General features: G+C 36.9%; 3 protein-coding genes and 1 pseudogene across 4 annotated transcripts; 2 read left to right on the plus strand and 2 right to left on the minus strand.

The window, feature by feature from the left end:
- Positions 1-362: 362 nt before the first annotated feature.
- LOC311071762 lies at positions 363-5383 on the minus strand (annotated as a pseudogene). Its single transcript has 3 exons — positions 5303-5383; positions 1041-1198; positions 363-925 (listed from the first exon to the last, which is right to left on the minus strand). The product of its transcript is annotated as an uncharacterized misc_RNA (transcript).
- Positions 5384-6339: 956 nt separating this feature from the next.
- Positions 6340-12310, plus strand: LOC311071893 (solute carrier family 35 member D3). The gene is made up of 5 exons (XM_084096476.1): positions 6340-6562; positions 6924-7054; positions 7240-7447; positions 8824-9121; positions 11525-12310. The coding sequence occupies exons 2-5, from the start codon at positions 7023-7025 to the stop codon at positions 11911-11913; spliced, it is 927 nt and encodes a 308-aa protein (XP_083952602.1). The 5' UTR covers positions 6340-6562; positions 6924-7022; the 3' UTR covers positions 11914-12310.
- A 2831-nt stretch (positions 12311-15141) lies between these two features.
- On the minus strand, positions 15142-22846 carry ecd (ecdysoneless homolog). Its single transcript, XM_084096748.1, has 13 exons — positions 22683-22846; positions 22324-22554; positions 21940-22145; positions 21141-21319; positions 20213-20405; positions 19589-19717; positions 19270-19395; positions 19052-19137; positions 17882-17988; positions 17502-17712; positions 17341-17408; positions 15769-15983; positions 15142-15685 (listed from the first exon to the last, which is right to left on the minus strand). Exons 2-13 carry the CDS (start codon positions 22532-22534, stop codon positions 15476-15478), a joined length of 1941 nt encoding a protein of 646 aa, XP_083952874.1. The 5' UTR covers positions 22535-22554; positions 22683-22846; the 3' UTR covers positions 15142-15475.
- A 2220-nt stretch (positions 22847-25066) lies between these two features.
- On the plus strand, positions 25067-26631 carry gnrh3 (gonadotropin-releasing hormone 3; the record flags this gene model as incomplete). The annotated part of the gene is made up of 3 exons (XM_084096749.1): positions 25067-25204; positions 25363-25437; positions 25543-26631. The coding sequence occupies 3 exons, from the start codon at positions 25067-25069 to the stop codon at positions 25612-25614; spliced, it is 285 nt and encodes a 94-aa protein (XP_083952875.1). The 3' UTR covers positions 25615-26631.
- Positions 26632-27409: the final 778 nt, after the last annotated feature.

Raw genomic sequence — 27409 nt, forward strand, 5'->3', positions numbered from 1 at the left:
TGAGGTCATTTTTCCGGACCTTTTTACTGAAGGTAAAAGTCGCCGTAATCTTTATGACATTGCCCATAATGATTACTTAGATTGCATATTCGGACGGGACTAAAATCAAACAGATGCTCTGGTAATTATTACTTTACCCCACCTCTCCATGTTAAACTAGTCCAGTCCGAATAGGGCTTAGGAGGCTGCAATAAAGCCATTTGAATTCCATTTGTGTTAGATTAATAGAGGTTTGTGTTTGATTCGTCATATAAAGCTTGAGTGGTGATATTCTTGTTAATCAAGATCATTAACCCAACCAGCTATAAGTCTGTGAAGAGGATTCCTTCTTCCTGTGTAACTATATTTTCCCTAAGTGTCTCTTAGAGACGGATGTCATCCAGTGAGGTGAGCCGTTGGCCAAACAGCAGTTCCTCATAGTCAGAGAGTTGCCAAAGAAAGCCAGCGTTTGGGGCAGCGCAAGCTCGCCTTTCCTTCAGCCAATGAAAAGCATGTAGCAGAGACCAACGGCAACGCTCCATCAGGAATCCTAACGTGAGCACAGTGCTATGACTCTGAGTCCGACCGAGGCTGCAGTGCACCAACACCTGGCCGCCTGGTGCCCCCCGCAAAGCCTCAGCGATGAACCGAGAAGCTTCTGGAAGGGTCTGCCGAAGATCCTGCTGCGCACCATCACTTAGCCGTAGCCGAAGATAACGTAAAACACTCGGGAAGGAATCAAAGATTTCGGCTGTGGCATTGAGCACATGTGTGATGTGGAGGTTTTTGATGATACAGTAGTCATGTGCCTGTGAGGCAGAGTCCTGGTACAGCGCCACCTCCAGGATTTCAGAAGGATAGATGGTGAGGGAGCGACGCTCTGACTCCAGTAGGACCATGCAAGGGGTGCACAAGAAGGGGTAGAGAGTGAAAAGCAGAATAGCCCCTGTAGAATAGCCACAGTATACACACGCTATTACCAACACTTATCTTGACCTCAGACAGCAGCACTAAACAGTTCTTTCCCTGAATGTATATATGCAAGTGTGTGTATCTGTTACCTCTCTGCAGAGCGCCAGTCCAGTATAAGCATATAATAAGGATCATACAGTGAAGATTGGCCCGTTTCTGCATTCAGGAGGTTAGATGCCTGCTGTGGGGTCACATAACCTCTCTCTAAATTTGCCTTTTCTGGAAGTGCAGGAATCAGGGGAGAATTCTAGCAAGCAATCGATGTTTATTCTGTATAATATTCTAGCTAATGCAATCAGCAGTTTCACACAGATTCATGAATCACCAGAGGACAAGTGATGCAGTTTACAGCCACATAATGTGAAGTTTGCATTTATTTTGAGATATTTTTCACAATTCTTTATCACTGTCTGCTTTGTTGACATTTTATTAACAAATATTAATATCAAAATTACAATACCCATGGTTTTGGATGGCAGTCATTCGGGACTGAAGCGCGCGCTCTCTCGCTCTCTCTCTCTCTCTCTCTCTCTTCTATGGGCCAAAAGGTAAGAGAGAGAATACAACCATCCTGATACACACGCTCAAACCAACAGCAGGCAAAATACACACTCACGCCCTACAGCATTTCTCTGCTCCGATACATCCAAATCTACCAAAAAGAACAGGTAGAATTTTACAATTATGTGGTTGTTAAATCGTTCTCTGCATGTCACTGTGAAAAAAAAAAAAAAAAAAAAACACTTTTGTTTTTCTTTCCATTCTACTCTCTCTCTCTATTTTCTATTCTATATATTTTAATTCAGCAGACATTAGTCTTCAGTGTCACTTGATCTTTCAGAAATAATTCTAAAATGCTGATTTTGTGCTCAAGAAACTTTATTATTAATGTTGAAAACAGTTTTTGTTGCTTAATATTTTAGTTGAAACCATCCAATAAAGTTTAAAAGTCTGGGATAAGTAAGATTTTTTTTTTTTTTTAAATGCTGTTCTTCTGAATAAATTCTATATAAATCAAAGAATGCATCACTGGTTCCACAAAAATATTAAGCAGCGGAAACGGGTTTCAACATTGATAATAATAAGAACCATCATTAATATTTGAGCACCAATAATATTTGATATAGTTGATATAGTAATTTAGCATCAAATCAGCATTAGAATGAAGGATCATGTGACACTTAAGACTGAAGTAATACCAATGACTTGCACTTAGATATTAAAATAGAAAACAATTCCTCAGTTGTGTATATTTATTATTTTAATATTTCACAATATTACAGTTTTTAATGTATTTTGATCAAATAAATGCAGCCTCTTTCATACAGCTCAAATGTTGTTCATTTTCTGTGATTTATTTTTTTTTACAAATATTTGAAATGACATGAGGGTCAGTTAATGATGACTTAAGGGCAGGGCCATAGGATCCGGGTCCCCCGAAAAAATATTGATGTGGGCCCCCCCACCACCCTGCATGGATGCCCACATATAACAGAAGATGGTGATATTGTTGTAAAACCTTTATTTTAAAAGTTGAATGTTTATATAAAAATTACAACGAATAAAAACTAACAAAAAGCAAGAAATTGTTCAATAATAGCCTAATAAAACCAATTTAAAAAAAGTAAAATAATAAGCAAAACAATGCTGTCTGTTATAATCCACATATCAAAAAGTAAACATTTAGAAATTGACAAGAATGCAGTCAAATTTAAAAAAGAAAATCATTTATTGTCTTATTTTTTTTAATAAAGATAATATGGAACTGGTAATATTATTAAATAATGCTAATAAATGTATTCATCCAAGTGCAGTGTGTTGTATTCGTGTTTTCTTGATGTAATACATCATCAGCCGGCAGGTCAGGTGCATAATGCAGGCTGTACAGTAGTTTTCTTATTCCCAGCGAAATAACAATACAAACTGTCTTTAAGTCTTGATCGACTGGGATACAACAACTCTCCTGGCCTCCCTCTCCTTCTTTTCATGGCGTTTCTGGAACCCTGATTTATGTTATCTTTTCCCTGACATTTTTCAGTCAGTCAGTCAGTGTCCTGCTCTTCCACCAAGTTCGTTGTTAACTTCAGGCAGTTGCCACCTGTTCACGAGCTGGGGTGGGACTTACAATTTTATTGGGTCCATCTGATGTAAATATACAGGTGCTGGTCATAAAATTAGAATATCATCAGAAAGTTGATTTATTTCAAGAATTCAACTTAACAGGTGAAACTAATATATTATATAGACTCATTACATGCAAAGTGAGATATTTCAAGCCTTTATTTGTTATAATTTTGATGATTATGGCTTACAGTCAGCATCTCCATAAAGCTTGTCTGCTGAAGGAAGCATGAAGTGCTCTGGAAATGTCCTGGTAGACGGCTGCGTTGAGTGGACAGCACAGTGGACCAACACCAGCCGATGACATGGCTCCCCAAACCAACACAGACTGTGGAAACTTCACACTGGACTTCAAGCATCTTGGATTGTGTGCCTCTCCATTCTTCCTCCAGACTCTGGGACCTTGGTTTCCAAATGAGATGCAAAATTTGCTCTCATCAGAAAAGAGGACTTTGGTCCACTGTGCTTTATTAAATCCAGAGTCAACGCAGCCGTCTACCAGGACATTTTCAGAGCACTTCATGCTGACTTCATTTTCCAGCAGGATTTGCACCTGCCCACACTGCCAAAAGAACCAAAACCTGGTTCAATGACCATGGTATTACTGTGTAATTACTGTGTGATTTCATGTAATATTCTAATTTTCTGGGATTTTGATTTCGTGGGTTTCATAAGCTGTAACAAATAAAGGCTTGAAATATCTCACTTGGCATGTAATGAGTCTATATAATATATTAGTTTCACCTGTTAAGTTGAATTCTTGAAATAAATCAACTTTTTGATGATATTCTAATTTTATGACCAGCACCTGTATACCTTAGATCAGACTAAACCATTTTTAGGGAGGTAAGAGAAGCAGGTATTTGGAAAAAATATTTAACCAAATTGCATGTTTTTGTGCCTTTCATTTAAATCTCAGGCATACAACTAATATAAATATTATAATTATTCATACAACATGGGCCTATATAGTATAACTGCTGGATCTATAAATGTCACCACCTTTCACCCCACCTAGCGACGGCCCTGCTTAAAGGAATGTCCTTAAGTTCATTGACCCATCACTGGCATTCATTAGTACTATGATCTCACCATATTGGTGTTCTTACTGATATTTGACCTGATTAATAAGTACTGGGTTGTCATGGTGAGATTGCATTGACTCTCTGTTCTATTCTCACTATCATAATGTGCTTGTTTACCCTCAGTACATTTCTCCTTTTATTCTGTGGATCCAGCTGCTGATTGTGAACACACATATTCAGACAGAAATGTTTGTTTTGTTATTAGTGATTTATCATGGACTTAATGGATGTTTTGTTTACTCTGTCTGTGTTATATGTCTACATTTTATTGTAGGAAGCCATATTAACTCTCAATAACATGAAATGATCTGTACTTTTTATTCCCATATGTGGTGAGTCACTCATGTTCAGTCACTCTTAGCTCTTTGCTCAAATATAAAGATAGGAAAGCATATTCAAATGTCAGGTCCTGTCCGCTGAGATCCCTTTTTCGACCTTTATGAAATCAGAAAACATCCTTAGGAAGGGCCTTCGAATGCAAAAGCTGTTTATGAAGTGAAGTCATGTCTTTGAAACTGTCAGTGTGCTCAATTACTTTACCTACTACCTTTACCTTTTCCTAATTTCTTGACTATTAGGCTACATTAATATTATTAACTAGTTACTTTCATGGCTAACATTCAAAATAACATATGATTATATTTGTACATTGTGCAATTATGCTTTTACATTGTTTGCAGCCAGTAGCTAAAGTTTATGTTGGGGGAAGGGTGATTGTCAATGCATTAGATAGAAAAGTTTGGCAAACAAATGTACTATGAAGGTAATATGATGTCATAAAGAATTGCATGCGCAGGGTAAGATTTGTGAAAGTGTACATAAGATTGCAAGCGTAAATTAAATTTGCATGCGCAAGAGAAGATTTGTAAAGGTGTAAATCGCCTTTCAACTGTAAGAAAAAAAAAATTGCAGCATTTTACTGTTATTCGTAAGTGCTTGTATTGTGAAACTGCAGCTTCGTGCTAACGAAAAATAAATATGATCTGTATTCTTCTGACTTCCATTTTTCAGAGTCAGGAACTGCAAAACAGATCAAACTTTGTGTAAAAAATAAGCTGTTGCAAATGTCTAAATTACTTGTTGTGTGCATGGGGCAAAAAAGTTCCCGAAATAACCCGATTTGTACAGTTGCGTCTTTCTTTTACCTGCGCTTCCAGTTTTGGCACGATTCTCTCACTCATTGAGTTTTGCAAGCGCAAAGAGGAGGGCAGGTCCACCTTCTTCATGTAGCCAATCAAATGAGCTTCTCGCTGGCTGTCGATTTACTCTTATCTGATTGGTTCAATAAACACGCCAGTCACCTTGCAAAACTCAATGAGTGAGAGAATCGTGCCAAAACTGGAAGCGCAGGTAAAATAAAGACGTAACTTTTTTTCCCCATGCACACAACAAGTAATTTAGACATTTGCAACATTTAATTTTTTTTACACAAAGTTTTATTTTACGCAATTAATCTGTTTTGTAGTCCCTGACTCTGTTGTTTTCGGTTGCAAATTACTGTTTGCAGGCTTGCAATGCTTTTGGCCGTATTTGTGCGCAAAAACCGTGCCAAAAGTGTAAGCACGGAAAAATGGAAGTCAGAAGAATACAGATCCTATTTATTTTGCATTAGCACGAAGTTGCAGTTTCACAATACAAGAATTACACTTACGAATAACAGTAAAATGCTGCAAATATTTTTTTCTTACACTTGAAAGGCGATTTACACCTTTACAAATCTTCTCTTGCGCATGCAAATTTAATTTACGCTTGCAATCTTATGAACACTTTCACAAATCTTACCCTGCACATGCGATTCTTTATGACATCATATTACCTTCATAATGTTCCCTTATTCTGTCTTGTATAACCATACGTTATCTGTCCAATAAAGAAAGGCAATCGTCTTAAGTAGCTACATTAAGTTCCAGAGAATTTCATATTTATATTCTCACTGCACAATGTATTTTACAAAGCAATAATGCATAACACGTATAAATTGTTAGTCACCTGCTTGATTAATTATTTGTGCAAAGTGTAGTAGCCTACACAACAACAACACTGCGTCGGGGTCAGGAGAGTGTTTACCGAGCTTACCGATGCGAGGTGACGTTTCAATCATTAACACCGCCTGTCCTCTGCTTTGAGCCTATCGCAGGCTAGCATAGAGTCAGTTTATGTTCTCAATGCACTCAAACGAGAGGGGGCCAATCAAAGGAAAAAACTAAATCCAGGATAAAACACTGATCTTAACGGCGGAAAGAAAATCTCTCATCGAGGGAAGTTAGTTAAACTTATTTGTATTTTTAACTCTTAGAGTGACAACAGCTCATACACCCGTGCTCGTTTCGTGACAGAAACTAAACGAATCTCAATCAATCCGTGGTGGAAATATGTAATGGATTGACAAGGTCTCATGAAGCAATGTGAGTTGGTCTATCTTAACGTCAATAATCTTTTCTGTATAATATATTTTATTTATTTATTTTAAAATATATTTTTAATTTGCTTAGATAATTTATTTTCATTATATTTGATATTTTAATTCTATTTGATTTGACTTTACATTTTTATTTTATTTTGATTCATTTGAATTAAAGGGCTTTCATTTTAAATTAATTTGAGTAAAAAAGTTTTATTTACTGGACAAATCATGACTTATGGTTATGTTTTTTTTTGTTTAAATTGCTTAAATGATTATTGGCTAAAATAATGGTCTGTGTCTTTATTATTTTTACCTTTATTTGTTTTATTCATTATTTTTGATTACTTGTCTTTTGTGTACAGGTAGTTTTACATCCATCCTCCAACCCCTGATGCTTTAAAGGGGTCAAAATCTAAACCTGTATTCCACTCCACCGGTCCCGGGGTGGGTGGACCACTAGTATGGACCCATGGCAAAATCTGGTGTCCAGATGGTGAGATCAAATTTTTGATTGTGAATACTTGCTTGCAAATAATGGCCATCAAATCATCTTTATCATCAGTGCTTGTGAAATTATGCTATTACTTAATCAGTATCTCAAATGTGATATTCTTAGGTGCAAAAATGACAATAATATTAAGCCATATTTATTTTACTGTCTGTCCATTTGTGTTTTAGTTCGGCATGGTGGCAGATGCATACGCCACATGCTCTCAGAGCTTGTGTGTATGAAGTGTGTAAACCCCTGGTGCCACTCCTGCTGTGCATCGCGGCCCTGGTGGCTGTGATTGTGTACGCTCTGGTGGATAATCTACACAGTTTTGTAAGCAGGATCTTCATTCCCCAGTATCACTATCCTTATGCGGTGCCACTTGCATTCATACAGGTATTGTGCTCTCACAGCTACATCTTTATCAGTTCATCTTTATCAGTTCTACATCTGTTTTATGATCTGCATGCATATTTTAAAGTTGCCTTATGTAAGTAATGATCAGGATGATTTTGCAGGCTTTCTAGTCATGCATTTGGGGTCAGTGCAGAAAGTTCTGGCCAGTTTTGAAGAAAATTTTAAAGCTTAAAAGGAGACAAACAAAAGATATTTTGCAGTATATGTCTAAGCTGCTGTTTTTTTTACACAATTAATATTAACGGGGACAAGGATTAAACAAGGATTTTGTTAAATGGACCATCACTATTTAAAGTCATGAGAAATGGCCATATATACTGTATCATCATCAATGTTCGGAATATATCAGAATTTGCGTATTGATTATCTGTAGGGTGTAAAGCACAAGACTGGGCATCTCTCGGATGAATCATTAGGTGTGCTACATGTGATCACTGGACTCGTGCTATAAATTCCTTTTTAGGAGTCCTTTTAGTGTTTGTGTATTTGCATTTATGGATGGCTATAAATTTAGGATGCAGATAAGATGTTGGGAATTGACAGATCGACAGAAAATGTTTATCTACAGTGGGTTCAGAGTCTGAGACTACTGGTACAAATGCTTGCTTTTCGCAGTTTTATAATGTAGTACTCTTTTTGTTACAAATTAAATCAGTATCACAATTTGAGTAAAACATTGAATTTAAAAAAATGTATATGAAAACCAGAATGTCTTTGCATTTGGTTTTTCCCTCTTTTGCATGCACTCCACGGCTGTGCAAATTCACATACTCTCAAGAGTGCTTCTTTTGAATAAGTAATTACTTTACGACCGTGGAAAAGGTACATTCTATATAGACTGAATATGTAATTTGAATGTAATCCGAGTCACATGATCAGTGTCACAAATTATTTGATTAGTGACCTAGAAACAGAGCAGAATTCTAAATAGTTCGTATTAAATTCATGTTTTTTTTTAAAACCTTGTTTATTTCTGAGATTTGCTATGTAATCTCTGACTTTTGGACCCCACTGTACTGTAGGAAAGTGTATATTTGTGTGCTGTGACTGGTTAAAGTTCTTATAAATTCACCATTTGTAGACTTGTGGTGTGTAAAATGACCTAAACTTTTTTAAACTACACCAATACAATATTCAGTGTATTAAATGTGATCATAAAACAGCATGTATAATGATTTATATAGTGTTCTTTAAAATAGTTTGATACAGCAGCTGTTATGTTTATCATTTCCTCTAAAATTGGCTTTAGTGTTTTTAGGTACACAATGAAAAGTTTGCAGTATGACTCTCCTGGCATTTATGTGTCGTTTTTATGTGCATTGAACTTCCTCTTACTCCTGCTTTGTTCCCTCCAGGTACTTCTGAATCTCATGGCACTGCTAGCTTTGCATGGTGTGGGTCTGATCCACTTGAAACCTTTTTCACTGAGGCTAGCCGAGCGTTTGTTTGTGCCGGCAGTTTGCGGGAGCGTCCAGTGTGTCCTGGCCATATGGGCTGAAGGCTGTTCCCACTCTGGCCTGTACCCTCTAATTGCTCGCTTCCTCCCAATGTTCAGTGTGAGCTTGGGTCACCTGTTTGCACTGAATATGCCAGGCTCCATCCATGTCTCCTGCCTTCTGACAGTTCTCACCTTCGCCTCCGTCAGCGTGACAGGTATGATGGCTTCAAATATGGGACGTTTCACTGGGACACATTTCTCAATATTTTTTTTCCCCTAAAACTCTTCACACAGCTCTCCTACTCAGCTTTCAGCTTGGCACATCAGTGAATTTCACATCCAAAATGCAATATATGTTACATGGTCCATATTTACAATACAGTACAAAATTATTCCTAAGTTGTCTTTTGTATAATGGAAAGACTAAAGACTCGTTCAGCACAAGAATGGTAACTATAAAGATACAGTAACTAATGGAAACTATATTAGTATCCACACCAACACAAGATAACATTCTGTTTATTATAAGCACACGCGCTACAAATATGTCATCTGCCGCTTTAAATGCTCGAGCTCTTTAAAGTCTGTTGGATTCTGATTAGCTGTCAATGTTTTTTTCATTCATCAGAAAAAAAAATCGTTGTGAAAGTGATTCCAACAATATCATTCCTCTGTGCCGTTATCGTTATAGTTATGGTGTGGACTCTGCTATTCTTTTACATTTGGAACGATTTTTAAAACAATATCTTTATCGTTATAGCTATCATCGTTGGTGTGAACGGGCCTTAACATCTTAAAGGAGAACTCCGGTCAATTTTAACATTAACATTTTTTTGTAAATTTGGAGTGCTGTCAGTACAGAGAACAACGACAAAAATCGGTGTTGCCTACACCGTGTTATCCTCTTTTTAAAACTTGCACCCTGTTGACTTCAATGACTTCAGAGTGAACACGGTGAATCTGACTGCAGTAGATGTGAAAGATATGAATAAAAATGAAGTTAATTCGGCCAGCGCTCATACCTGTATTTATTTCCTGTTTTCGGTCGAAGTCCATAGTAGTCGATTGTCGAGTTCACGCGCATGATCATAGGTAACTAAGCAACAGTGGAGAACTCGACAATCGACTACTGTGGACTTCGACCGAAAACAGGAAATTAATACAGGTATGAGCGCTGGCTGAATTAACTTCATTTTTATTCATATCTTTCACATCTACTGCAGTCAGATTCACCGTGTTCACTCTGAAGGAATCACTCACATTGGCTGTGCACTTGTAATGACACATCAAGGATGTTAAGAGGCTAAAAGCAGGTTTAAAACTTGCCCCATTTAAGTCAACAGGGTGCAAATTTGAAAAAGGGGATAACACGGTGTAGGCAACACCGATTTTTGTCGTTGTTCTCTGTACTGACAGCACTCCAAATTTACAAAAAAATGAGCTAAATGTTAAAATTGACCGGAGTTCTCCTTTAACATCAAATTGTTTTGATGGTTTCATTTTTTAGATTTGGAAAATATTTGAATATGGTGTTACTGTAGAAATGTAAAAAATTGATATCTTATTCAGTTTTGCAAATTGTTCTGTAGGTACATAGAGTTTTGATGGTGGTTGTGTCTGAGTGAGAAAATAATTAATTCATGTCATTTGAAAGATGTAGTCATTGAATGTATTTTGTGTCAAATCATTGATACAGTCATGGCCAAAACTTTTGGCAGTGACATAAATTTTGTGTTTTGCAAAGTTTGCTGCTTTAGTTGTTGTGGTGCGGATTCACATAGTTCTTAGATTATTGTGCAGAGTGATCAGATGCATGCAAGAGTGATAATGAAGTGGCATGGAGATCATTACATTGACATTTTGGATTTGTGGCCAGGCAACTCCCTGGATTTTAATCCTATAGACTAGAGAACCTGTAGTCAATCCATTAAAGGCCGAGTTAAAGCAACACTAAGGAACTTTTCCTTTTCAGTCGCCCTACAGGTTGGAAGCGGAATTGTTCATTACCGCTGTAGTAAATAATTTCGCCGCCCGCAGCCTACTGTCGCACACACGCTCGCTATTTATCCCGCACCGGCTTTAGAATGAACGATGTCCACAGACAAGGTAGAGTATGTTGCATGATTTTATTTTAAGGTAAAAAATGTTCCTTAGTGTTGCTTTAAGTCCACAAATTGTGATTAACTCTGAGCACTAATAAGGTGAGAATGAATCACTATCAGTCAGGATTTGGCCCAGAAGCTGATATCCAGGATGCTGGAGTGAATTGCAGAGGTTATGAAGAAGAAGGGGCAACACTGTAGATATTGACTCAGCATACATTGAATGTTTTTGCCAATAAAAGCCTTTAAGCATTTCATAAGTTTTATTGTTTTCCGGTATACCATAGAAACATAAGACAAAAAATAAATAAATCTACAAATACTGAAGCAGCAAACTTTGCGAAACACAAAATTTATGTCACTGCCATTTTGGCCATGACTGTAAATTATCCGCAGTTTAGCCCACATAGATTGCTGTTGTGCTCACTGTGTGATTTGATGCCACGATTGAGAAATGGGTCCTTGTGATTGTTAAAAACAGTAATTCCATTTTTAATCGCATTTTTCTCTTTCCAGCCTGTGAAGGACTGCATGTGATGGAGCCGCTGGAGTACATCTACTCTCCTCTCAGCCTGGTCCTCCACAGCCTGTCTCTTGCCTGGCTGGCTAAAGTCTCCCAAACGGAGCGAAGCCATGCCTCAACCTTTGACCTTTACTACACTCTGACAGTGTCACGTACCCTCGTATTAGGGTTCCTGTGTGTTTTGCACCCTGACGGCCCAAAGGCACTGATTTATGGCAACTGGCACAGTCTGCTGTTTCTGGGATACATGCTCGGGATGTTGCTGCTGGGTCTGGTGCAGCTTTTTTGTGTGGATGTAACAGCGCTGTATTTATCTGCTCTCCCAGCAGCCGTGCTGCATGCGGCCAGAGGGCTCGTACTGCCCTTGTTCAGTTTGCTATAGGACATACGGACCAATCAGAGTGTAGATCATTCTGAGGAGCAAAAGTCTATGTAGAATAACCAATCAAATACCTGATCAATCAAATACATGATTGATGATAACAGTATTAAAACTTAATTTATAGGCGTGACGACCTTGTGTAAAGATAACTCTAATTAATTATTTTATATGGTTACACTACCAGCAAGCACTGACGTGCGACTTCTTTCTTTGCTTGCACTGAAACTACGACTAGAATTACCCATTATTTTCTATTTGTCAGCTGGAAGTTCTGAGAATGAAAATAACTAATTATATTTTGCATAAAGAAAATCAAGCCCTTTTAGGACCTTTAGGGGTTATTGCGTTGTAATGTAATTTGCATGATAGTTTCACCACAATTCCTCCATTTCATAGTAAAAAAAAATCATTCCTATCAATGCAAAAATTAAGTTATTGTTGTATTGGTTTTAATTTATGCCTTTATTTTGTGCTTTTATTTTTTTAAAGTTAGACAGGAAGATGTTCTTTACTGTATTAGTAATGAAAATGACAAACTAGCATCTGAATGCATTACGGTAATGAGAATGGAGAATGTGCTTAACTGGGCCTTAATGGTCTTAAAAATAAGCCTTATTTTTTAATGCAATATATATATATTTTTATATATTTTGAAGGTGAAAAATGATCTAAGTATGTTCTTGACATGCTTTGTGAGATTCACCCAAGTATATTATACTACAGTAAGAGCTTAATCTTACAGTAACCTTACACTCACAACAGAGCCTTTCACATTGGTAAAATGCATGGTTTGTAGAAATCACAGCCATAAGCAATACAACAATTTAAGACTAATATAGTAATATATATTATTTAAATAGAAAACCTGTGACTCATGTATTTATTTAGCTCCTGTAGTACAGACTACAGTATTATTGTTAAATTGTGGAGCAAATAAAACATATTGAGGTTTTCTCACACGCAAACTAAATTCCCAAGTGTTTCAGCTTCTTTCTTGTCATTTCTTGTATAAATCTTATGTATTACATTTCCTGCATATTTTCTTAATGACGGAAGCAGTACGTAATGCACAAATGTAGACCACCAGAAATCCTATAACTCGTTGTTATGTACTGTAGTGTTGTTACCAGCATAGGCCAAAGTCTTTCTGAGCGAGAATCAAGAGGTTAAAAAGTTCACCATCGGTGCTGTGTGGCTTTGCTTCTAATCAGGAATGATTGATTTATCTGTATAGACTTTAGGTTAATGTTAAACGAGCATGCAATTTGTTTAGTTAATCAGCGTCGATAAGCACAGGGAAACATTCCCCTTCCTTTTCTCTGACAGATAGCTGATGGGTGGGCGGTATGACCAAAATTCTGTTTCACGATATGACTAATTTCACGGTAACTATATATTTCACAATATAGTTATTTATATATGTAGTTATTCTCGAAAAATCGACAAAGAGGGCTTTGTATAATAAATAAACCCAAATACTTTAGAAATGAAAAGTACTTCACCTTGTTTGATTTTTCTTTTTCTTTTACTTGGTAAATTATTTCTTTGGTAAACTATCTTGATAGCTAAATATAGTAAACAAAACACACTCATCAACTTTTAGATGAACTGCCCCCAACTGATTGATATTAAATACAACTCATAGATGCAATTAAACTTTAAATAAAGTGTTGCTGAATAATTTTTCAATCTCATGTTATTGCTTTACTTTATCAATCAGTTTATAATATCTGAATATATTGAACTATTCTATTTATAATAAATTAGTTGCTTACTTTTAATTTTGTAGGATATTAGTAATACTAGTTATGTTTAAATGTGTTCCCCAGTACATTTTTGCCATGTCTGCTTATTATACTGCGTTTTTAAGGGGCTTGTTTGGCTCTTTTTGTGATATCTGGCAACCCGTCACCAGGAGCTTTAATCAAGAGAAGTTCATAAGTGACTAGAAGGAAAGCAGCAGTATGAAAACCGAACAGCAGCTACTGTTAGTGTTGACTAAGTAGTTTAAATTATACACACCTTGTAACTGCGTCATTATTTTACAATAGCCCGGTGAACACTGACACACCGCGCTCCCTCTCAGTGCGTTTTGCATCAGTAAAATGCGATCAGTTAATTAGGGCCCAAGCCCTGAAAGGGCGGAGGCCCTATTGTTTTCGTAAGGATTATTTTATTAGGGCCCAAGCCCTGAAAGGGCGAAGGCCCTATTGTTTTCGTAAGGATTATTATTTTGGGATTTCGTAAGGATTATTATTACAGGGGGATTTGTCTATTCCATTTAATCTTTGTTCTTCAAGGTTTCAGGGGCTTTTGGGGCCCTTAACATGCTCAAAAACTCTTGAAACTTTCCACACAGGTCAGAACCCACAGTCATCAGAGCCGGGCTGAAGCTGGTACCCGGGCGTGGCAGGGGGGCTCAACAGCGCCCCCTTGGACACGGTCTAAAAACTTGGTCCATATATCAAACACGCTTGCATGAATTAATATGAAACTCGGTACACATATAGATCTCATCGGGCCGAACAACTTCCGCACTCTAAGTTATTAGCTCCGCCCAACAGGAAGTCGGCTATTATGGGTTGTTTGAAAAACGCATGCTGTGGAATTTGATGTACTCATCCTAGAGAATTCATCCAATCGCCTCCAAACTCGGTCAGCATTAAGTCAAGACATTGAGGATGATAAATTCCGGACGGATTTTTGATATCTCGAACGGTTTGGCCGTGGCGAGGAAACAATGGCGAGAAAAGAGAAACACGAAGTAATATAACTTCTGCATACGTTAACTGATCTTGATGAAACTTCAGCAGTGTGTTCGTGGTAAGAGGCCGATCAGATGGATGTAACTATTGGGAGTCAAAGTTATAGCGCCACCAACTGGCATATATACATATATATATATATATATATATATATATATATATATATATAAATATAGCTGCGAGCAGCGATGGAGGGCCCAAGCCGGTGACACCGCCACCCCGGTGGCTTTAGTGTAACTAAAGGCACCAGGGTGGCGGTGCCACCGGCTTGGGCCCGCAATCGCTGCTCGCAGCTATATTTATATATATAAAAAATAACAATAAAAAACAATCTGTTACGGTTGACATTTTCTACCGCAGTAATGATATATACCGTCATACCGCCCAGCCCTAGCTGTAGCTGATATTTTCTGTTGTAGAGCATACCAATTGGTTTTATTAATCTCCAACAAAATGACACTAATTGTAATTGGAAACATCTCAGAAAATATTATCTTTATTCAAAAAGAGGGAGTAAAATACATTTTAATTATGAACAACATGATAAACAACTTCAGATTTTGTGAAGGAAGAAATTCCCAGTCAATTTTAACGTTAGTGCTCTGTTTTGAAGAAAATATCAATGTTTGGAGGTAATAATTCAAAATTCAGTACTAGGTGTGGAAAACAACACCATAAATTCAAATATAGTCGGCTGATAGAGCAACAGCTGAAGTTTACTAGGTGAAGGAACGCTGAGTGCATGATAAGTGTGTGATAAGTCTCTGTGAGTTGTTTTTCTATTTCAGTTTGGCCTATCAGGGCTGATCTGCGTCAGGTGGGATGTGGATGCCTAGACTCTGCAGTAGATTAGAGGCAGGCCCAGCTAGGCCCGCCTGAGAAGCGAGAGATTCAAGTAAATTTGTAACCAGGTTGAGATCCACATCAAGCGGCTGGATTTCTTCCTCAACAAGCTCTGAGCCCGAGGTGGCTGATGAGCTTTTAAATGCATCTGCTTTATTACTGGCCTACAAGGAAGCAGAAAATAAAAATAATCAAAAGCTTTACCAAAGTTATGGGCACAGGATAAACAACATCTGTGGATACTTACTCTGTTATTCTGTGTAAAGCTTTGGCCAATATTTGTGCTTTGCAGTTCCTGGTCCATTTCATCCATGTACTTCTTCAGATTCTCCAGCTCCTCTGAACCTGCCTGCTCCTGAAAGCCACCATTCTGCACTTCTTCATTCTCATCCACATCATTGTCGTCATCATCGTCATCATCATCATCAAAGTCGTCAGAGTCTAACTCATCATCCTTAGTTCCTGTAAAACAGGGAGTGCTAATTATTAGTGATTTTCTGTAGTATAGATAATTCAGGCATAAAATTCTAAATAAATGACAGATTTAAGTCAAGAAAAAAAATGAACAGGCTTTAAAAAACCAATTTAAAATATAATAAAATATATATAGATTAGTGGTTGATCGATATTGACCGATATTTTTGATGGCCGATAGAATACATATATATTATATGAAATCAGACCATTTAATTTAAAGAAAGTAAAAACACATGCTGTAATTAAATTAAAACAAATTGTATAATATTTAATAAATTAGAAATACACTAGTGCAGTGCCCATGCAAAATCAGTTTTTGTGTGTGTTTTTAGTAATTGTTGTGTTTGAGTGCTCATTGTTACAATTACAGCAAAAGTTCAGTGACATTTTTATTTGTGCATGGTAGAAAGCAACTGATACTGACATAATGACATACAATAAATATGGAAAATTGAACTACATGGTTGCAAAATCATATAATAGTGATATATTATAATGGTGATATTAGGTGACATGTTTCACAGGTATCTGTTTACAGGTGGCAGGAGATTAGATTAGATTTACATTAGTTTCAACTTTGTTGTCATTGTGCAGATTACAATCATAGAGACAATGAAAGGCAGTTGGCGTCTAACCAGAAGTGCAAAAATGCAGAAAAGTGCAGTGTGAACAGTATAGACAGGTAGTGCAGTATAAACAGTATATGACATATAGTACAGTATAGACAGTAGTATACAGTTAATGAAGTGGAATGGTGTACAGTAAGTATATGTGGATTTGCCATCACAATCGGTAAGAGGAGAGTTAACCTCATTTAAGCCTGCATAGCCGACATGACCAACTATTTAACATAGCATATTCAACATCACATAGTTACAGGCTAACTTCAGCGCGCATGACACAGTAATATAACTTTGCATTAGCATTGAGACCAGGCTATGCTTGAGCAAACAGTTTGTGAATGGGCTACTATAAATGATGGCCATGAAAGAGACTGTGAGCCCATTGAATAGGATATGTTTAGTTGGTGAGTAGCATAGGCTACTATTACACAGTAGCGATAACGTTAAGTGCACCAGAATAAAATATAATATTCAGAAGTAAACAATGTAGCTGACTTACAGATTCAGTTAATATCCACAAATGTGACAAAAGTGGCCAAATAGATATAAGTGCTGTCGTGATAAAAGTCCTGGTCCAGACACACTGGACAAACAGACAAACGTATCGATAATTGAAAAAATGACATGATTATATCCAAAATATATATAGATATATCGGTCGACCACTAAAAGATTTTAGAGCACAAGGATTCATTAATATCACAGAAAGCCAAACTCACCTAGCAATCTATCAAGAGCACTGGTTACTGCATCTGGATCAAAACTGAAGGGCTCAACCAAGCAAGACCTGAAACACAATTTCAGGAAAAGAAAGTCAAATTATCATGGCGCTATAATAATAACTGAAGTATTGACAATTATTCAGATGGAGTATCATTACCTGGGTATTTCAGCACCTTCATGAGAAGACATAGCATTAATGAAGTTCTTCATGCCTTGCGTTACAGCTATCAGACTGTAGCCAGCTTCTTCCTCCTGCACCTCCTCATGAGGCTGTGCCGTCTTACGAGTGCCATCACTCACCCTTCGACTTCCTTTCTCCTCAAGCAGCCTCTCCAGCTCCTGAGGTGAGATGTCCAACCACGTATCACCTACAGGGGGAGATTGAGAGGAAAACACTTGATTAAGAAAAGACTCGATTAAGAAAGGCTCAATTCACAGGCTAGATTCACTTTCAGCATAAGCAGAGAAAAGACTCAATATGCGCAGGCCAAAGAGAAAAACAATCCTCTTTTAAGTAAGAGAAAAACTGGTACATACTGTCCTCTGGTGGTAGATGTGCCTCTTGGTTTTTGAGGTCTTCCAAACTGAAGGAGGAGCCCTCCAAAACTTTCAACACCTCATTGCCAGGATTATGAAAATCAGGGCTTGAGAAAGATTAAAATGATATATACCAATATTATTTAAAAGTTTGGACTCAGTAAGATTTTCTAATGTTCACCAAGGATACATTTATTTAATCAAAAGACAGTAAAAAAAAAAATTATTATGACTCATATTATATTATTATAACTTATATTAATGGCAAAAATGTTGAAAAGATTATTTGATGAATAGAAAGTTCAAAAGAATTCTATAACAATGCAGATCAATTTTGATCAATTTAATGTATTATTTCTGTTAAATGATAAAACAAAATGTACTAGTATTTTCAACAACAACAAAAAAACGTTTAAAGTCAGTTATTTATATATTTTTCTGTAGTGTATCAGTAGGAAATATCAATTTACATTTCCAAGCATTTCTTTTGCCATTAAGTGTAATAAACCAGTGAGATGTGTGTATGCACAAGGAGTCTGACAACAGCCGGTATGATCTGATCTCACCATCATCGAGTCTGTCTGTGATTACATGAAGAAACAGAAAAAACTGAGACAGACTAAATCCAGAAGAACTGCGGCAACGTCTCCAAGACACTTGAAGAAACCTTCCTGCAAAGCTACACTACGTTAAAACTATGTGCAAGTGTAACTAAGGGTAGTCACACCAAACACTGATTTGATATATTTAATAAAAGTTCATTGATAAATAAAATCTATTTATTACATGATTTTTGAAAGAATCTTCACTTTACAGCATTTTTACACAAGTGTCTAAAACTTTTCACAGTACTGTAGCTTTGCAGGAAGGTTTCTTCAAGTGTCTTGGAGACACTTGAAGAAACCACAGTTCTGCTGGATTTACCGCAGTTCTTCTGGATTTAGTCCATCTCAGTTTTTTCTGTTTCTTCATGTAATCACAGACAGACTCGATGATGGTGAGATCAGATCATACCGGCTGTTGTCAGACTCCTTGTGTATACAAAAATCTCACTGGATTATTACACTTAATGGCAAAGGGAATGCTTGGAAATGTAAACTACTTTGCCACACAGAGAAAGTAAAATTAACTCTGTGACAGTAAACTATAAATAAAAAAAGCCACTCTCACCGATGAGTGCTGGTTACCGACTGCCTGAAAAAACTTTCTGCTGATGTCAATAAGTCTTTGTATCGAGCAGATCCTTCTAATTCACTCTGGGTTCACAAAAATAGTCAAACACATCAGCAAAATCTATATCCACACACACAGATCAAATGTATCTCTCAGGGAAAGAAATCTTTGCATTATCTGCTTCAAGTATTTTCAACACGGAAACTCTTTCCTACCTTAAAGTATCCATTCTTTTTAAGGCTATCTAAAAAGCCTCTCCATAATGGGTTACTGCTGACTGAAGTCTCTTGCTCTGATGAAGACTGACCGCTTTTGGAGCACATGATTTCAAAGCCATGGGCCTTAGGCATGAACAGAAGGTAGAATACATAAGCACCATGTACTCTAGTTACAAAATGTATTACATGGCAAATCGTATTCCTGAAAAATTAATTCCAATGGCACAATATTTGGAGAAAAACACAATCTCTATGAAATGAGATCTGCATTTTAATAGACAGCTTTCTCTGTACACGACTCATGCCATGCACTCACCAGTTTCATTCCCAGCTCGTGAGCTCTGTACTGGGGATGAGAGCGGGCGGGAAGCGTCAAACCACTCCGCCGATCTGGAACAAAACTCTGTTGTTGCAGCTGTGCGTACAAGCATCGAGTAAACTTCACCTACGGGAAAGGGGAAGGGAACAGGTTTGTAGTAACTGGAGGAGTTCTCAATAAATATAACTGTTTAAAAGTTTGGAGTTAAGAAGTAATTTATTCCTGTGATGGCAAAGCTGATTTTTCAGCATCATTAGTCCAGTCTTCAGTGTCACATGATCCTTCAGAAATCATTCTAGTATGCTGATTTGGTGCTAAAGAAACATTTCTTCTCATTGTCAATGTTGAAAACAGTTGTGAGGCTTACCTTTTGTGGAATTTTATTTCAAGATTTTTTGATGAATAGACAGATCAAAAGAACAGCATTAAATGCTCATAAATAAATATATACATTTTATTATTTTTATTTATTATTATTATTTTTTACATCCTTGATGAATATACGTATTAATACATTTTTTAATTCGGACCCCACCGGTAGAGTGCATGTGACAGAATTCAGCAAGTACTTTCCCACATAAAGATAAATTCAGAACAAGAACAATTTTGACTGCTTCTTACTGATGTCATAACTCTGGTGTCAGGAGGAAAGGTGCGGAAAGTTCGGCAGGCCTGGAGGTCAACAGGGTCACGCAAATAGAAAGCAGACACAGCCGGGGCTATAAGGTCAGGCCTCCTAGACAACACCACAGCGATGCCCGCAGGCACGTAACAGTGGGCGCGGTGGAAATTCTGCTGGATTTTATCTGGATACCTGCACACATACACAAACAACTGAGTTTGTAAAAATGAGTAACAGAAACAACTGAATTGCTTATTTGAAAGTGCCCCTATCATGCTATTTTAAAGGTCTCCAATAATAGGTTTACATGCATTCAAGGTTAAAAAACACACAAATTTTCATAACGTACATTGCAGCACCACCTCTTTTCTCACAGTATCTGAAACAGTGTGTATCAGAAATGTAACGTTCATTACCATATTCGAATTTTAGCTCCGGAGGCCTCCTCCACACTTGTATACACAGTGATACGAACAGTAACAATGGAGTCGGTTTTACCGTATCAAACCGAGCACGAGTCCTCATCCTTTGGAAGTGCATGCATGATGCAAAGTGGATTTGCTTTCCCAAGCAGAAAACTTGTCGACAACACGAACCAAACTCTTCCAGGCCTCAGCCACAACTACAGTGTTTGAGGGCGGATTAAAGTCGACATTGCTCAGGGGCAGCCAATGAAGACCATAGACTAGCATTATGCAAATTTGCAAGTTTGTGCAGGAAGTAAGGCTGAAATTCCTGATGGCTTGTTTCAGGCAGTTCTGAATCGGTTCTGTCTTTTGGGAGACAATTACTCCATTTATCGTGCACTTTGATCTCTGAAACTTTGCAGTCCTTTAACATTCACAAACAGCTATATTGCACAATACATGAAAGGTAATATCTGAAAGAGCATAATAGGGGCATTTTAAACAATGACATCACTCTCACCCATCCAGCCTCCTGGCCAGAGCGGAGCGTATGGGCTGTTTGGCTAAACAGCTCTCAGTGTGTGAGTGCAGCACCTCTAGAGCCTGACCCACAGCAGGCACTGAGTCTCTAGGCCAGCCAACCTCTCCAGAACGTGTACGGTTCGGTAATATGTGCAGCTCTCCCTGGTACAGGAACACCTGAGAAACACAATTACAAACATTACAAGTCATAAGCCAAGGGGAACAGACTATATGTGCACTAAATACGCAACAATAACAAGAACAGCCTTACTTCTAAAAGAGAGAGAGAGATTTGTATAATATATTTTTCCTGCAAATGATAATAACCATCCATCACTGATTAATACAAACTGTGGTGACAGTGCTGGGATCAAATGTTAATGCCATGGTCCTAAATGTGTAAGAGCCACAAGTTACTTATTTCTTTATATAGATGTGGAATTTAAAATTGTCAATAAAGTGTATCATAATATTTCTGAAAACTTGAAAATTAAGCTCCATTAATATTGCTTAATGATGGTGACGTCATTTACTGCAATTACCGTTTAACGAAATGTAGGATTGGGTAGTTTTTTTTGACAGTGTCATATTTTTGTTTGCAGTTAATAATCAAGTTACTGCAATATTGGATGTTATTCGAGTTCAACTCATCCTCATATATAACGGCGGTCCACAGGAATGCAACAAATCTATGGATTGATGCATATCAGTGGCATTTGCATGTACTTCAAAGAATACCATGGTCCAAAAATCATGATAATATCATGGTACTAGTATTTAAAATTTCCAATACATACCCTGTTTTCACTGCTGTCAGGGTCCAGCCACTTCGGCAGGTGTTCAGCGGCTTCAATCAGAATAAACTGTCCATCATTATCATAGACAACAACAGCTACATCACTAAAGGTGCGCGTGATCTCTTTTAGCAGGTAAACGATGAACCACTCATCCTCCACATTATCACCAAACTCAGTAACACCACCCAGGTGTGCGGGCACATCACCTATGGAGTGAGAATGAAAAAAAGTGAAGTGAACTGTTTATAAAGGCCTCTTTGCAAACGCATAATTAAAATAAGCCTTTATGTGGAGCGTATACATTCGTGACTAGCAAAAAAAGAATGGCAGAAATTATACTCTCTCACTCACACACACACGCATATATGTGTGTATTACTCTTACCTTTCTCAGGGTGATATCTTATATTGAAGGGCTGATGTTGCCAGATGTACGGCACCAGAAGAGGGGCGATCTCAGCGAGGATGTTCTGCAGGATCTGTTTAAGGGATTTCTCATTGGCTTCTGCGTCTGATGGGTCAGGGTGAGCCAGAAATAGCTGATACTGGACCGCGTCTTCGGGAATGGCAGGTCTTCTCAAAACATCCATGTTCATGTCTCATTATACCATAAAAGCTGAGGGGAGCAGCACAGATCACGTCACTGATTTGGTTCGAGGTTAATGTAACGTGCAGACGCCATACATTATTACGGTTTCAACAGCATACGATTTTTGTTAATGTAGATACAAGTCTGGAAATTACCTGTGAGAGTTTATTAGTTATTCTTCTTCTTCTTGTTTTACGGCTGATAAATTATACTATAGCTTGATTTAAAAAAAAACTGCTGAGAATGACGGTCATGTGGACATCTTGACTTGTTTTGAGTCTGAGCTCGCGGGATTTTCCTTACACGCCCCGGAAGTGTCGTAGTTTAGGATACAAGTCCTCAGTTCAAAATAAAGGTCCTTTTGAGTCATTTGACCTTTTGAAGTTAACACAAAATATGAATGTGTAATAAATAAATGTGGTTATATTTTACATTTAGTTTATTTATTTATTCCTCTTATTTTAGTAAAAAAATAACTAAAATACAATTTAGCAAAATCCATCTCTAGGGTTAAAACTTTATAGTTTTAACATATAAATGCTAAATTAAATGATTAAGTAGTTGTAATAGTTCTATTCAACAAGGATGCATTAAATTGATCAAAAGTCACAGTGAAACATTTATAATGTTACAAAATATTTTGATTACAAATAAATGATGCTCTTTTGAACTTTCTGTTCATCACAGAATCCTGAAAAGAAAAAAATGTTTCTTGAGCAGAAAATCATCATATTACAATGATTTCTGAAGGATCATGTGACACTGAAGACAGAAATTTTCACAATATTACTGGTGGTGGTTGAGGAGAGATCCCCTGACATGATTGTAAAGCGCTTTGGGTGTACAGTAGTACATATGAAAGCGCTATATAAATGCCCGATTCTATTCTATTCTTCTATTCTTTTTAGTGTATTTTTATCATATAAATGCAGCCTTGGTTAGCATAGCCTTCTTTCAAAAACATTAAAAAAAACTCTAACTCAAACTGAACCCAAATCGTTTAATGATAGTGTATACAAATAACATTTAATTAATTGGTTGGTTGGTTATATCAAAGTTAGACACTAGAGAACACAAGGAAAGGTTTGTGAGCAAACAGTTACCAAATGTAACACCTGGTTAGTTAGTTAGTTAGTTAGTATAGTTAGTTAGTTAGTTACTTAGTTAGTTACTTAGGAACATAATTTATAGGTGTATTTAAAAACAATGATGATTCAGTCCTTGTCTCTGACAGAGCCATACCTCTTTTGGCCTTTATGTCTCATCTTTTCCCCTGTGTGTTGATCTGGCCATCAGAGTGTCTCTTTGGACCATTTAAACACATTATTTAATAAATCTTACACTTTAAACAGGTCCATTAGCTAGGTCCCCATGACAGCTCTTTATCAATTTTGGATATCCAGCCCCAGGTGTGCATTAGAGTGTGCATTAGAGAGAAACCTGCACCTGCCCTGTGGTCGCAAGACTCCCAATGACGAAAGAGCATTACAAACTCATTTTAAGAGGACTGTATAAAGGAGACCAAGAACAACACACTTCATCTTGATCAAAGACAGCAGGTAAGACTTTAAAATTCTGTATCACTGTAAAAAAAATATTTTCATGATTTGTTATCATAACATTTATCTTTTGTCAAATTAATGTGGTTCAGATAACATAATATTTAGAATTGTTATTTATTAATCTCCTTCATTGTATTAACTTAATTTTTTTTATTTCAATGAACTCAAAATTTTATGGCAACCAGGTAACTTTTTAAGTTCAACCAACAATCATTTTTTTCATTGTAGTGTTTTCTGAATATCTTTAGATTTAAACTTAAGATTTAAGTAACTCATTTAAAGAAATGACAGATTGTAACCTGTTTATATTTGAAGTTACAGCAACTTGTATTTAATTGCTGTATCTTTGCTTTCACCTCTTAAATAGACTTGAATTTCATTTATAGATATTTATATTGTTTAGAGAAAACAGGCCTATAGTATTTCTGTGCATGTTTTGAATGGTTATGTTGAGCTGTTGCGTAAATTGTTAGAAATTGGGGTTGAATATCATTACGTTGTACTTTGACAATACATTTTTCGCCTCAGACTCAATAAGTTTGAGCTGTACTCATATCAATATAGATATTGATATATCAGTATTTTTATGTTAAAACAGCTCCTACAGCTGAATTTAAATTAAACAGCACTTTTAATCTTCTGTAATTCTTCCATTTTTCTTGTTTTTATTTTTACTTTTACTTTCTTGTACAGCACTTTGGCCAACCCAGGTTGATTTTAAAATGTGCTTTATAAATACAATTTTATTTGATTGGATTAATATTAGTATACTACAATCAATAATTTTGTTCCAATAGATTTATAAAATGAAATGGATAAGTTTTTGGATAAGATTGCTTTTTTTAATCATTGTAAGATTTTTTTTTTTTTTTTTTTTTTTTTGGCTATCAACAACTAAACAATTTTCATATATTTTATATGAAAGTTTACATGAGAGTACGATTTTGCCTATTAAATGTTTTTGTTTCAGTTTTAGCATGGAGTGGAAAGGAAGGGTGCTGGTCCAGTTGTTAATGCTAGTGTGTGTGTTGGAGGTTAGTCTTTGCCAGCACTGGTCATACGGTTGGCTTCCTGGTGGAAAGAGAAGTGTTGGTGAAGTGGAGGCAACATTCAGGGTGAGATTATCCTTTTGTCCTCTTCTGTCTGTCATTTTGAAAAAAAAAATATATATATTAAGTATGGGAGACCGGGAGTAACATGGGGTGGACATCAAAAACTAAGAATATTAAAAGTATTGAGATGTGTGACTAGAGTAAAAATCTGTCTCTGTCAGATGATGGATGCTGGTGACACATTGCTGTCTATTCCTGCGGACACTCCAATGGAGCAGCTTTCACCTATACACATCGTAAGAGCATGACAGTTCCTCTTTCTTATTGGAAAACATCAGCAGCTTAATTTCCCAGTGTGAAACTGTACTTGATCAGTGATCTCTCGTCTATTGTGATTACAGATGAATGAGGTGGACGCTGAAGGTTTGCCTCTGAAAGAACAGAGATTTCCCAACAGACGAGGAAGAATGTAAAAGCATAAAAGATGAAGATGAACCCTTGGAGCCAATGATAATACAATTTTGTGTTATTCCATGGGAACAACATGTTTTATGAAGTCCTGATGAAATATCCTCCATGGTTTTAATAAAAAGCCTATACTGCACTAGAGGTGCATATTTGTTCAAAATCAACCCTCGCTCATTTATTATTAGACATTAGGCTAAATGTTTTGAGAGCTGAAGCAAGAGTAGCACCAAAGGCCTTTTTTCCCCTCAAAATACAGACAAACATTTGGGCTAGGCTTTACATCCCAACTGTGCTTCCACGTCGTGGCGCTCTTGTATCTTTACACAGTGATTTCACAAAAGATTTGTGACATTTATAATTTGTGTACTTTGGAGATTAGTCATTTATGCTGATATTTACTATAGCCTATTAAATGTGTTGTGGCCAATGAATTATACCATAAATGTTTAGGGGAGACCTGGGAGTGTTGTACAGACAGTTCTCTAGCTTTGCATTCATGCTAACTTCAAACCTACATGCTAAAACTTTAGCTAAATTATGCCTGCCCTGTTAAGACAAAATCACGTGAGTTTTTTTGTTGCGCAATGAGGGATTTATGATAGGTACTAGGCCTAAATATGTTTCCAGCATAGTTTATGCGCATGTCTTCTTATCAGATAAAAACATCGATTTTTTTTTTGTGCACGTTTTTAGAAATAATGCGCATCTTGGCAAATGTATGTGTGGATCTTATTTCAGCAAACCTCTCTTTTGTTACATCAATAGTGTTACTACTCACCTCAGTGGTGGGGTAACAACTGGAACTCTAATGTGTTTGACATTAACGCACAAAATCTGTGATTGTGTTGTACATGCCCAAGTGAGTTATATTTGAAGCAGACAAATGTAGCTACCATGTATCAAACTTTGAGATATATAGCATCCCCGCGGTCTCCCCACATAGATGATCAGTTATCTTGTTGCATTTGTTAACGGCTATGGACACCTGATCGATAATAAGATTAAAACTGCATTATATCAGATTGGTGGTTTGAATCATGCGTTGCAAACTACGAAAACTGAATCAAGTAGGCTAGGCTATAGGCTAATGCGAGAAACAAACACAACAGTCTGTCTGTTTGACTTCAGCATTAAGTTTAACTTTCAGTAAAGCAACTGCATGCTCAATAAAAGTGTCAATAATCTTTGACTCAGTAGCTAGGCGGTAAATAAACATTTACCTTTTAGCGATTGAATGTAGTCCTCTCCAAAAGGTCTTCTAAATTTGGATTCTGATTGAGTCAGCTTGACACCTTTGATAGTGATGACTTTGCTCCACATAGTTCATAAAATGAAGGAAATTCATATGTGAGTGTCAGAGGTAAATGTGTGAGGTGAGATCTGGCATTGCCTCTGAACTGCACAATGGTGTGAGTCTGACATATTAATCAAATTTAAGTGCAATACATTATCACCTGAGAGCGTAAAGAGCAATGAAGTACCTACACAGCATGATACGTTCACATTTGACAGAAACAAATTGAAAATCTGAGAATCAGGTGTCAAAGTTGAGGGTTAGTTGAGGTGGAGCAAAAAGCTGCTCATAAAGATTTTAAAAATTAAATAAAGTCTGAAGCATTTCTTTAAGTAACCCATATGAATGATGTGTCCTGACACATTAAATGCTTTGAAGATTAAAACACCAGCATGGGACTAATGCAGCACAGGGATCATATTGTAAATCACCATCATTCTGTCAATCAAAAGAGAATCTTTAGACTTTAATCAGAGTTTATTCTCATTCTGAACCATTAATCCAGT

Source organism: Abramis brama (genome assembly GCF_963993115.1).
Source record: "Abramis brama genome assembly, chromosome: 21".
Lineage (NCBI taxonomy): Eukaryota > Metazoa > Chordata > Actinopteri > Cypriniformes > Leuciscidae > Abramis > Abramis brama.